This window comes from Hipposideros armiger, unplaced genomic scaffold (assembly GCF_001890085.2).
Source record: "Hipposideros armiger isolate ML-2016 unplaced genomic scaffold, ASM189008v1 scaffold_787, whole genome shotgun sequence".
In the NCBI taxonomy this organism is placed as follows: Eukaryota; Metazoa; Chordata; class Mammalia; order Chiroptera; family Hipposideridae; genus Hipposideros; species Hipposideros armiger.
The window spans coordinates 288,691-301,800 of NW_017732137.1; the positions used below are offsets into that span (position 1 = coordinate 288,691).

At 40.8% G+C, this 13,110-nt stretch overlaps 1 protein-coding gene across 1 annotated transcript in view; it reads left to right on the forward strand.

The window, feature by feature from the left end:
• Positions 1 to 4,700: 4,700 nt before the first annotated feature.
• Positions 4,701 to 13,110, forward strand: part of HSD17B4 (hydroxysteroid 17-beta dehydrogenase 4) — an 85,111-nt gene continuing 76,701 nt past the window's right edge. The window contains exons 1-2 of the mRNA XM_019628412.1: positions 4,701 to 5,022; positions 8,960 to 9,013. Of these exons, the coding sequence (XP_019483957.1) occupies positions 4,716 to 5,022; positions 8,960 to 9,013 (361 nt within the window). The 5' untranslated portion in view covers positions 4,701 to 4,715. The remainder of the gene's footprint in view (positions 5,023 to 8,959; positions 9,014 to 13,110) is intronic.

Below are 13,110 nucleotides of genomic sequence, written 5' to 3' on the forward strand. Positions count from 1 at the left end.
AGGAAGACAAAGAGGCTATGGATGTTCAGAGCCATGGAGCCAGTGCATTGAAGGGCACGATGACAGGAAAGAATTCTGCAATGGGAGAACTTGAGCTGGAAAGTTCAAATGTTTGGACATGAGATTTCAGAAGTGGTAAGCTTTGTGGTGACGAAACATGTCCAGGATGTGACCATGGAAGAAAATGCCAACAGTTGATTGGATAAAAAATGTCACCGAAGTGAGAGCATTATGTAACTAGGAGGTAGGGCATTAGATGGATCATGCACATGGAGTCTGATGTCTCCAAGTAGAATGAAAGGAGCTGAGGTGGAGAATAAGACAGCAGGAAATAAACCATGTGATGGATAAGGGGTTCTGAAAAGGAAGTTGAAAGATTCAAAACAATGAGATATGAAAGTGAGTGGTGAGCTGGCCGAGTGGTGCATTGGTTAAGAGTTGGCTTGGGAGCACCAGCTCTGAGCAGCAGGGCCCCAGTGATGGTGCGCCCTCTATAGCTAAGATGGTGAACAATAGCTCGACCTAGAGCTGGGCTGCCTTGAGTGGCTGGCGATGGCGTAGGCTGCAATGGGGCTGCAGTGGGCTGCTGTGAGCTACCATGAGTGGCTGGCAGCCAGTGTGAGCTGACGTGAGTGGCCGTCCAATGGCCGGCAAGTGACTGCCTCACCAGGGAAAAGTGCAATGATAATACTAACATGGGCCATTGAAGCAACGTCCTCCACAACTAGACTGAAGAACAAAAGGACAGCAACTTATCTGTTCCGCTTCCCCGATTTCCCAATGCTGTTTCCCTCCCCCAACACCCCCATAAAATCTTTAAAAAAAAGGAAAGAAAGTGAATGGTAAATCCCAAGCCACCCAAAGTTAGCTGTGTCAACAGAGTAGGTGTATGAGATAAGCCGGTTTTACTCCTAAAGCACATTTCATCAAGTACATTCTGTAAAGAAAGACAAACAAACAAACAGTGGCAGTAGTTCACTGTGTACTGAAAATGATTTATATAATGAACAGGATTAGCAGTTGCTTCCCACTGGGGGAAACCGCCACAATCTTAACTCCTTATTTGGGTTTTCTCAGCCTCACAATGCAGCTTTACTTAGCATGCCACTTTTCAATATTCTCAACTTCTCCCTAAGATGATTTACTCAATACACATGACTGCTTGTGGTTTCTCTAAGGAACACACATCCTGTAACTCAGGTTTGGGCCTAAAGCAGGCTTCACCAACTGCACAAATACTGTATTTTCTTTAGCATGGTGCATATGTTTGTAATTGAGTAGGTTTTAAGCTACACCATGTATGGGATTTTATTCTCCAACAATAGGAAGTGGGGTTAGAGATTGAGCAGCAAAAAGGAGAAGAATACTGTTTCACTGTAATATTCCTTCATGCTCTCGCGTTCTCCATACACCATTAGGACTAAGCCATAGAGCTTAGCATGTCCCTTAGAAGTCCAACCCCTTAGAAAAGAGATACCCATAAGGTCAGAGCAGAGAGGACAAACTTAGGAGTCTGACCAGCAGAAAAGATTAAGTAGAATTCTTACTGGGAAGGGGATGGAGAAAAGACTGGGAGAGTGGCTATAGGGGGGGTGTGTGGCTTAGGTTCTTCAGGGACCCAATACCCCTTGTACCATTCCTGGCCTGGGCCTGAAGAGAGAGGGCAGTGAAAAAGATAGAAGCACCAGATAGATTTTGACTGAGAAGACACTGTCATGTGAGTGATCTTGACTCATCACAGGGTGACTGCAGCAGATTGGCAATAGCCTTGTGGTTGCTCTCTGTGATGAGTGAGCTGAAGGTTCTACTCCTGTCTTCCTTGGCTCCTGGCTGGCATGAAAGATACACATTTTTGTTTGTTATTTTAAATTTTATTTGAATAATTTTAAAATTTGAAACATGTTTAGACTCACATAGAAGTTGCTAAAATAGTTCAGAGAGTGAGAGATAACGGACAGCAGATTCTAGGAACACCTAAACCCACACACTGAGGTAAATACGATGCAGAGGCTAGGCAAATTTGAGCTGGGGCCAAGTGTATGTGGGTTGAGGACCTTTGAGATGATGCTGGGAGAATAAACTACAAGTTTTATCTGCCACAGACTTTCTCAGTAGGTGGGGTAGAAGCAGAGGCCAGTATGGCTTTAAGGAGAACCCCTACACTTGCCAAATCTTTCCTCTATGTTAAGGTGACATACAGGCTAGTAGAGGGAGAAATTCTGAAAGATAGCATTTACCCCAAACACACCTAGTTAGCTTTAACTGACAAGTTTAAGTCTCCTTTTCTGCCTCTCCCCTCACAAGAATAAGGACTTGAGAACAAGATGAGACCTTAGAGAAAATCATCTACACTTACATAGCAACACTTTTTGTAGTGTTTTAAATCACACACCTCACTCTACTTCCATGACTATAATTCCTAAATGTGTATCTCGTCTCATTCATATTCAGGACATTTTATTGGGGCACTCACTGTACTAGGCACTTGCATTTACCTTATTCCTGTTGGCTTTGGTCTGGGACTAGCCACTAACTACCCAGTTGTGAGTTTGGAAAGTGGAGTATTGGCTCCCCAGCAATAGCTGAGAGAGCCTTAATTCTTGCTCTGGTTGTAGGCCTGTGGCTGAACGCAACTCAATGTAGGTTACAACTGGGTTGATTCTGCACTTAAATTTCTAAAAATAGGGATAATACACACAGCCTTTTATAAAGTTTTTTTTTTAACAGAAGAATAGGGTTATTGGATTAAACAAGAAACATTACAACACAAGATCGAAATAGATATGACAAGGATAGCTGCGCTGCACACCTGCACCAGGTGAAGCTTGGCAAAAGGGCCAGTGCATGGCTCACTGGGCTTCTTCATGGGCTCTAGTTTGAGATAATTTGGCTCTCCTCAGTGGCCAGAGTTACATCAGTTTTCTTTACAGGAAGCAGGGGTGTGGAGGCCAAAAGTTACCCAGTGGTCACACAGATTTATCCTTGCACCTATGATTCCCATAGGGATGTGCCCAAGGCTCACTTTTGCATCTTGATTCGAGCCTGGATTCTAAATGGCCACGGATTGGGCCACGGGGCCTTCGTCGTGGCCAGTAAGCAAAGAAGGTTGCCATCGGTCTGAACCAAGGATAGCGTGAGGGGTGCACTCGACTCTGCAGAGAGCAACGGATGCCCGTGGCGGCAGCGCCAGCTGAGGTTTGAAAAGAGGGCTCTACCTCCAGGCAAGCGGGCCCATTGGTGGGAGGCAGCACCAGGGAGGGGCGAGGTCCTGGCCCAATGCTTCAGGAGTGACTTCTTTCTTATCACAAAGGCTTTCTTATCTTTGGGTACAGCGCCTTCTGGGCTAGCCTTCCTGGGTTTCAGTGAGCACTGAAATTCACCGGTGAAACGTCATAAAGCAAATGTGGACAAAGGTCTAAGAGAGCGAAGTCCTGCTTCAGGGGCAAGCTTTCAGTGAAAAGACTGCTCTTTGGAGATTTAGTCTTGAGTTACAGAGACTTTTGGTGCTCTGCCTGAGTACTGAAACCAAACTCTCAGAGCTCTAAGAACCACCGCTGTCTGCCAGGCATCTTCAGCCATAGCTTCATTTCACTTCCCAAACGAAATTTGCCCCAAAATCACAGTCGTGCTCTCTTAAAAAGCTGCTTTTCTCCCACTAATCCTTATTCTCATGAATGGCCCGCTGTAACCCAGATTCTCAAGCTAGAAATATGGGGGTTATTTTAGTTGTTCCTCCCTCACATCCACATCCAATTAATCACAAAGACCTGACTCCATTTTGAAGAATATCTTCGAATTTTCCCTCTTTAACATTTCCTCTGACTTACTTCTGACCTCCATAACTTTTCTGAGTAGGTTTCCATCTGTTCTCCTTGTCAACCTTCAATCATTCCTTAATAATGGTACAATGTGTTCCCTGGAATAATCCTGTTTGAAACCATTTCTAGCACTAAATTAAAACATCTAAATGTGATCTGACGGGCTCTGCTTACTTCTGGGGCCTTTCCCTTTCCCCCTCCCCATCAATCTAGCTATTGGGTTGTCGGAAAAGTCATGATGCATTTTTGCAACGAAAAACATAGAAAAAATACGTCATGACTTTCCCCACAACCCAATAGTATTTCTGTTGCATGTAATGCCCTGCTTTATTTGCAGAGCTCACTTTGAAAGGTACTTTGTGTATCATCTCCCTTGGAAAGTTTTCCCTTCTTCCCAGCAGAGATAAGAATCATCTGATTATTCTGGAATCATTAGCTGACTTGATATTTGTCACGTTTTATCCTGCTGCATTGTTATTAAATGTCGACCTTCCTGTTCATCTGTAAACCAAAAATCATTTAGGAGCACTTGAATTTTTTTTTTTTTTTTTTTTTTTTGTCCTCTAAGGTTCTATTTTGGGTGGCCAGCGTGGGAGTCCAGGACTCCGCATTTTTTACGGTTCCCGGATGATTTTCAGGCAGGAAGTCCAGGGATTACATTCTGAGAAATCTTTACCCATCGGTAAAGGTGCCATTCCTTCATAGTGGCTATTTCTGAAAGCTATTGTATTTAAGGATAGAGGCTGCGTCCTATTTCTCTAAGCTAGCGCCTAAATCAACAAAACACTTGTCGAGTGAATGACAAAACGATGGGTGACAGTATAAAGGCAAGGTGCTATGTCAACCATTTTACCACACAGGTCCCAGCAGCTCCCATGACTACTTTTTGAAGCAAAAATGGCCTTTGCAGCTAAGCTCTTGAGCAACCGCTTGTCCCAACTGAAAGCACAGGCGCACTACATTTCCCAGAACACCAAGGGGTCCTCGCGCAGGCGCACTTGGAAAACTACGGCGTCAGTCTCCTTCCCAGAAATTAGGAGGTCGCTCTTCGTTGGGCCTCCGCCACTCACTGCCTGTGTCTTCCCTGTCCGCAGTCTGGGAACCGGAGATTGTCTGTGTGCGTGTGTCTCGCGGAAGCCTGGACTCATGGCCTCGCCGCTGAGATTTGACGGGCGGGTAGTACTCGTCACTGGCGCAGGGGGAGGTGAGCCTGCGAAGACTGGAGGGCGGGCGCCTGCCTCGCTCTCACGCCGCGAGCCCCCCTTTTCGGGCAGGGGCTACACGCGCAGTCGCAGCTGCGGTCCCAGCGTCGGGGTTGCGGGAAGCCGTGGAGGGTGGGATTGAAGCGACTTGGGAAGCGAGGACTGGACCTGGTGGGACGACCTGGGAGGATGTAGAACAGCCATGAAGTCTGTTGTGGAGGGAGAGGTGGGGCTGGCCAGCCTCGGGCGGGCAGCTGGAAACACCTCGTGCGTCCCGGACAGTCGGGTGCAGCCCGCTCGCCCGGCTCTCCCCTGGCGGAGCCTCCCACGGGCCCAGGTCTTGCTTGAGTAGGGCGGCTCGGCTGAGGTCTGGGTTGCAGGGCTGGGTAAAAGCCCTTACTGACGCTGGTCTGGACATGCGTATCAGCTGGGAGTCTTCCTACCTATAGGCTCTCTTAGGCCTCTCTCTAGTCTTTTCAAGGTTGTGCAAAAGCCGACAGGGAGTTGAAGTCACCCCCAGAGAGGTTGAGTTATCAGTTCCTTGGCTTTGAAAAGTCACTTATTGAGTGTTCCTTTTCTTCTCCTGGGTGATTTTAAGTTGTCTGATTTTTAGTTCTGGGGAGGAACTTCTTTAAAGGGAACATCTAAAGTCGTCCACCTTGGAGTTTGTATGCTTATGAAGCCAATCGTGGTTTCAGTTACCCTTGGTTCAAATATATTACATGGAAAATGCTAGAAGTAAACAATTCATAAGTTTTAAACTGCGCACTGTTCTGAGTAGCATGATGAAATCTTGAGCTGTCCGGGTTTGTCCAGCTTGGGACATAAATCATCCCTTTGTAAAGCAGATCCAAGATGTATATGCTAGCTGCCTGTTGGTCACTTAGTAGTTCTGTCACTTATGGTGGTATCCCAGTGCTTGTGTTCAAGTAGCCTTTATAGTAGCCTAAATGACATTTTACAATGCTTACGTCGTTCACCTCACTTTGTCTCATCACATAGTAGGCACTATCTCATCTCACATCATCACAAGAAGAAGGGCGAGTACAGGACAATAAGATATTTTGAAAGAGAGACCACATTCATGTAACTTTTATTACAGTATATTGTTATAATTGTTCTATTATTAGTTGTTACTCTCTTACTGTGCCTAATTTGTAAATTCAACTTTATCATATGTAGGTATGTATAGGAAAAAAACATAGTATACATTGGGTTGGGTACTGTCCAAGGTTTCAGGCATCCACTGGGGCTTGGAACACATCTCCAGAGGATAAGGGGGGAACTACTGTATTCAAAGTCTGCTGGTGTGTTGGCATGGGTTGGAGTCGGGCAGGTGACAGAGGAATAAAATGGGAGTGGGGTGGGGACAGTAGAAACTGCCGAGCAGACACATTTCTGAAGTGGGCCAGGTCTTATATTTCAGGAGAAGCAAAATGAAGATTAGTTAGGTGAAATTACCCTATGTTTAAAGGACAAAAAAGTTAAACTGCTCAAACCCACACCAATGTTCTGTTAAGTGAGGTTTTACACTCTTTCCCACTAGTAGGTGACCTCTATAATGTCCACGTGCAGGGATCTTGACCTTAGGCACTTTTGATTCCCCACGGGTAGTGCCTTATATAATACCTAGAGTAGACTTAATGCATGATTAATTTGAACTATGTATTAAAAGTCACAATAGTGGAATTGTCAGTTAATCTATATGTACTTCTACATGTCCACTGATAAAATGGATTCTAATGCTACCTTTCAGAAAACACTTTTAGTATTAACTGGTGGCCAAGTATTTTATACTCCTAGCTATATTCATTCTAAAATGATATGTTTTTGGAAAAACATTTTGTTTACACTTATCTTTTAATGAAGATAAGTGATGTACTTACTGTTTTAAACCTCTTTTGAGTGATTCACAGTATGAAATACATTTTACATCAGGACCCAGTATGCACAAATACCATCTGTATTTGAAACAGATTCATGACATGGTAATAATAAATGAAGTACACTCTGAGCTATTCCGTTTTATTAAATGAATGCAGATTGCAACCCACTAAGTTGATTTTGTGAAACATTCATTAGTTGTGACTAGACAATTATGAACTTAGCACTTCCTGTTCATAAACTGGTTCGTATTTTAAAGAGCCCTGCAGACTTTCCGTTGTCTGGATTATAATACAGTTGGCTAGCCATTGGACTTGAATTCTGATCTGAGGGAGGAATATAATTTTGTAGCAAAGTTGAGACTGTCAACAATTTTGCCATAATTGGTAGTATAACGGGAATTTGTATTTATTAGCCGAATCTAATGGTTGTTGGGAATGTAATGGAGTTGGGCAATGAAAGGATGTAGTCTGGCCATTTTGAATTTTAGGTGGTTATAAGATAGCAAATCATAGGTCTGGATATAATGAGAGGCATGTGAATAGTTGGAGGTTCTGAAGTCAGAGGATAGATTTTGAAGTCATTTGAAATCCTTTGATTGGTAAAGCCAGAAAGTGAAATAGCCCTGGAAGCTATTCTCAGGGGCTCTTTGGTAACTTCAAGTAGAGATGAGTCTAAACTACTGAAAAGAAACTAAACAAGCAGTTTGAGAGAAGAATCAACTGAGATTTGACAGTGCTAAAGATTTTAAGGTCAATAAAAAAAAGGAAATGGAGGAGAGAGGGTGATTGACAATGAATTTAGGTGTGAGAGAGAGAGTTAAGACAGGATTTAAGAGAGGACTAGGACAAAAGGGAGGCTCTTGGATTTAACTTGTGCGTTTTGACTGTAAAGCTGTGCTAGGCATTGTGGGGGAATGCAAAAGAGTGACATATTCAATGTCAGCCTTCAGGGACTTATTGTATTGGCTAAATTCTCTCTTATTCAGAGTGTATTAAATTGTAAAATAAATTATTTGGTGATATCTTTAGTTTATATTTTGGGTTCTGTTTTAGAAGAGCCTAATTTAGCCATCTCAATTTGTTATTTGTGTACTTACCAATTGATTTAAATTAGATTTAAACTACCAATTAAATTTATCAGTTAATTTAATTTTGAAAAATGTGTACATGTCAAAACAATTTAAACAATATAAAAGTAAGCCTTCCACCCTTGGTTGCTGGTCACACAGTTTTGTTCCCCAGAGGTAACTACTAATTGCCAGCCTTTTATACAGTCTTCCTGAGATTCGGTACCTGTAAAACTTACATAAGTATATATCCATTTTTGGATATGTAAATTTACACCATATACCTTTAAATTGGAATTAAATATTTAATTAGTGTTTAATAATTGTGTTTGGTGATTGTATAGTTAAAGTTCAGTGCAGGATATAAATATTTGAAGCAGGAAAGGATTTAACATAGCTAGTTGGATTTTAAGCAATTCCTCTTGGAATGACTTTTGGAACAATACAGAACTGATCCATTAGAGAGAGGAGCCCATAACCTGTGAGGCTGCCATTTGAACTGCCACAGCCCAAATAGTCACTGAACATCAGGGATGTAGAGAATGGAAGCTATCATCCAGAGATTAGAGAACTAGATCAAGAAGTTGCCACTATATCCACTGTTTCTCAAAACCTAGGAAGCGTCAGAAAATCAGCTTCTTAACCAATAACAACAGGTAGCAGTCACAGTAAGGTGGCTCCTGTCTCATTTCCACTTTCCAGATTTCATGCAAATGCATTTAATGGTGGAATCCAGTTAACATCTAGCATCCTAGCTAGGTAGAATGATAGAAAATAATAGGTAGAATAGGTGGAAAGTATAGTTTTAAGCTTTCCAACTTGCAAGTAGAAAAGGGTGAACTAGAGGTCGAGGGTACCAGTGAAGACTCTACCATTGTAACATAATTAATAACTCACCAGTTACTTTAAAATAAGCACTGAGTTGGGTGGACCAAACAAATTATGCTAACATTTGCTCAACTTTCGATTATTTTGTTTTTCATTAGGACTGGGCCGAGCCTATGCCCTGGCTTTTGCAGAAAGAGGTGCATCAGTTGTTGGTAAGTTGATATAGTTTTCATTTTAATCAGTTGCTGGTAGCTAGAGCACCACAGTCTTCACAAGCCAGCGACCTTCGTCTTTACATCAAATAATTTGTCAAGGTCAAATTTCATCACTAAATTTTTCTTCTTCCAGCAAAAATTTTTCCCTCTTGAGGCTGACTTTACAACTTACTTTTTAAAGTAAACTAGTTTCATAGAATTTGCAACTTAACAGAATTAATAAAGATGGGAAGGCATTCTTTGTATAAAAGGAAATTCTTGCATTTGGTATATTGTGGGTTATAATTTTTTGAGCTAGAAGGCAGGTGCAAGATGAACCCCTGTAATTGTAAATATGTTGATAAGAGTAAGAAATAAGTGCATTTTGAGAACTGGAATTTTGGAGTCAGGGAATCTTAAGTATTTTTTTCTTTTTTTTAATCTGTGATCAAAATTTTTCAAATGGAAGTTTTTTTACAACAGTTTTTTAAAATTTTTAAGTGAGGGGACAGTTGCATGATTTTTATTATAGGGGGTGATTTGGAAAATCACCTGTATCCCAAAGGTGGGAAGTTTTCGTAATCTAAATGGTTTGGACTGGTCTGATACACTTGGCAGTTGGTGTAGACCAGGGGTTTGGCAAACTTTTGAGACAGAAGAGCCAATCCTGCCCCTCACAATAATTTAAAAATTATTCGAGAGCCATAAAACAAATGAAATCACCATTATGTGAATAATATCCTTTAAAAATTTTATAAATGAAACTATGATAGTTTTATTTTCATTTTCAATTTTACTTCAGAGCTACATATTCGTACTCAAAGAGCCGCATGTGAATCACGAGCCGCAGTTTGCCAACCCCTGGTGTAGACGCATTAGATTTGTCTAAGTCTTTGTGGAGAATAACTGAAAGAACGCTCAATGCAGGATAGGTGGGTAGGGTAGATGTTATGGCCCAGTATTTATTAATGTCTTTCCTGGGATAAAATTGTTGGCGCACAATGATCTCCCACTACCAGCTTTTGTACATCTTAACTAGGGAATACAAAGAGACAAATTTCCCCCAATTTGTTTATGGAGACGTACATAACAAAAGAGAATGCAAGCAACCAAATTTTCTAAGTAGAGAAGACCTAAGCAGCATGTTAAATACACTCTTCTCCTTCAGTGTGGATGTGTAACTTAATAGAAGGGACACAGAGACATTTGTTGTATAAGATCATAGCTACTGTCTGTTAATCCAGTCTGCTCTGACAAAGACAAATTATGACATTATGGTATTTGGCTAGGGGATGTATAGTTTAGATCGTCTTTGCTAGATTTTTCCAAGAATATTTCATGTTGGGGACTAAAGACACATGTTACTGCTTTTTTTTCTTTTGTTTTTGTTATTATGATTTATTTCTTAATATTTTTCCCTTATAACCTTTTATTGGGTTGTCGGAAAAGTCATGACGTATTTTTTCTATGTTTTTCATTGCAAAAATGCTTCATGACTTTTTCAACAACCTAATATTTACATTTTCCCCACTCTGTCCTGTAAGTGCAAGGACCTTGTTTTATCTTCTGTATCTTCTAAAGGACCTAGAATATTGCTTAGTGCAAAAAAGGTACTTTCTTTATTGTTTTTTTTATTGTTTGACATGGACTTTTTTTTATTTATTGTTTGACATACAGGGGGAGGGGCTGGTGTGTCTTTGAGATTGGTTGAATACAATTCTGTTTTTCTTTTTTGTTGTGACTAAACTATAATCTTAGTTTATAACCTTGTTTGATAAAATTTATAGCAGTGTGTGTTTGTGGGAAACAGTTTTCCTATTTATCTGTTACCTTTGAATTTAGTTAAATTCAGAGTAGGAATTTCTGAGTTCCAACAACAAGGTAAATATGGATAGTGTGTCTGTTTATTTTGTCATTGCCTTAGAGGCAGTGTTGCAGCAAGTTCTTGTGAAAGGCTAAGAAGGCAGAAAATGTGTAGCTTGGAAAAATATTTGCCAAATGGGGCTGAAGAGCCAGATGAGTTGAATGTGGGGGAGAAGTCAGGCTGTGTGAGCTGCAGAACTTTTGGCTATTTTCTACTGGTTTTCAGTCTGTGACCTACCTGTGAACTTTCTAGGCCACCAATGGGTTCTGTTCTTTCCTAACTACCACTGGTTTTTTTTAATACTTTAGCTTTTTTAACTACTTTAGCTTTTCTGAACGTAGATACCCTGCCTCTAGATTGCATCACATGTACTAACATTTCTCCTCTGTTAATTTTTATTCTGCTCAGCATTTTTTTTTTTTTTACCACCTGAATAAGCAAAAAGTAGTAAAGAGGACAAAGTAAACCTAGGATGATATGACATTGACATAGCTTGTTTGTGGGAAAGGATTGATCAGATAAGCCTAGGACTAGCTCAGAGGCAAGTATGAAGTAAGACTTTAAGAAATCGAGTAGCTTGTTTCTCATGTAAGTCAGCTTTTGCTGGGTTATGCTGGTTAACAAAAAATTTAAATGACCAACAATAATAAAGGATTATTTCATGCTTGCATGACCTTTAAACTTCTTTACTTTTTAATTTTAAGTTTATTTTTTGTTTTTTTTTTTTTTTTAATTAGCTGAGCCATCCTGCCACCTGTTGTCAGCTCAGCGGCAGCTCAGCTCAGGCCGTGAATTGAACCAGTGACGCTGTTGCTCAGAGCTTGCACTCTTGAGCGAGCTCTTAACCAACTACGCCACTCGGCCGTCCCCCTAATTTTAAGTTTTAATTTAATTAATTTTACTTTTCAGCTTCTGGTTAGGTGTGTCTCTGCTTTGTGTGTCTTCCTAATTTCAGGATCCCAGCTGAAGGAGCAGCTTCTATCTGGGACATTGCTAATCTTGGGACAAAGGGAAAATAACAGTGAATCTACTTGATGGCTTTTAAAACTGTTCAGAAGTGGCATGCCACTTTCATTGGCCAAAGGAAATCATGTGGCCAAGCCCAAAGCTAAGGGTGTCACTTAAGGTATTCTCTAACTTCATGTTAATGGATTGTTTTGTTTTATATTCCATAATGTAAAGCATTATGGGAGATTTAAATTTGGGTAGAAGAACTGCTAAGCCTTTGGCTGATAATTATAACAAGGGACATTTGGTTTCGTATAAATTACATCTTTCAGGAAATGTTTGCACATATCTGAAGTAAATATGGGGAATGGAATAGTTTCCAGGTTTACTCAATAGGTGAGACATAGGCAGTTCTCTGAATATTAAATTTTATCTTGAGGGTATGAACGCAAAGAAGATTGAAATATATTATCAAGAAGAACCTTTTCTTTGACAGTAAGAAAGGCAGAAAGTTTTCTATTCTTGAACTGGAGAAGTAACACCTTTGGGTAATTGAAATTGTTAATACAATTTTTAAAAGTAAGATTGACATGATTTCTATGCTGTAGTTAACATAATGACTGGTGAAGATGAGTCTTTTTTTTTAAAGTAAAGATGAGACTTAAGTTCCTGTGTTCCGATGCCAGAGCCTGTGTTTTTAAATACTGTGTGATCCTGATAGCCAGCAGGTAAACTGAGGTGGAGAAAGTGAGTTGCCTTTGAAACTAAGTCAGGCTTCAATTCCTGGCTTTGCTGCATTAGTATATCAGTATGTCTCTGAATATTAGTAGCCACCTTACCTAACTTCCAGGATTATGGTGGGGATTAAATGCCATAAAAAAAAAAATTGAAGCCCTTTGTAAAGGCAGAAGGAAGGAGCCAATGCTAGGTACTGCTCCTGAACTGGGTATGTCAAAGGGAGCCTGAGGTCTTGCCCACTCGGGGCATCCCAGCCCTCTCATATTACACGTTTCTCTTACAGACACTTAAAGAAGAGGGCCTGCCTTAGGCACTGATGTGTTCTCTTCAAGTGTAAACATAGTGCTTTGCTTACTAATCAAGATATACTGGGGGTGCCAAAAAAATGTACACAAGTGGACACTTTGGTCAACGTAGCTCAAGCAGTAGTTCACCGTAATCAGAAGTGTCTGGACGCTGATGGTAACCACTTTGAGCACCTCTTGTAATTGCAGAAGTCAAACGTGACTTGTATTCAACTTTTGTTATCAGTATATATTGAGTATTATAATTAATAAAGTTTTTT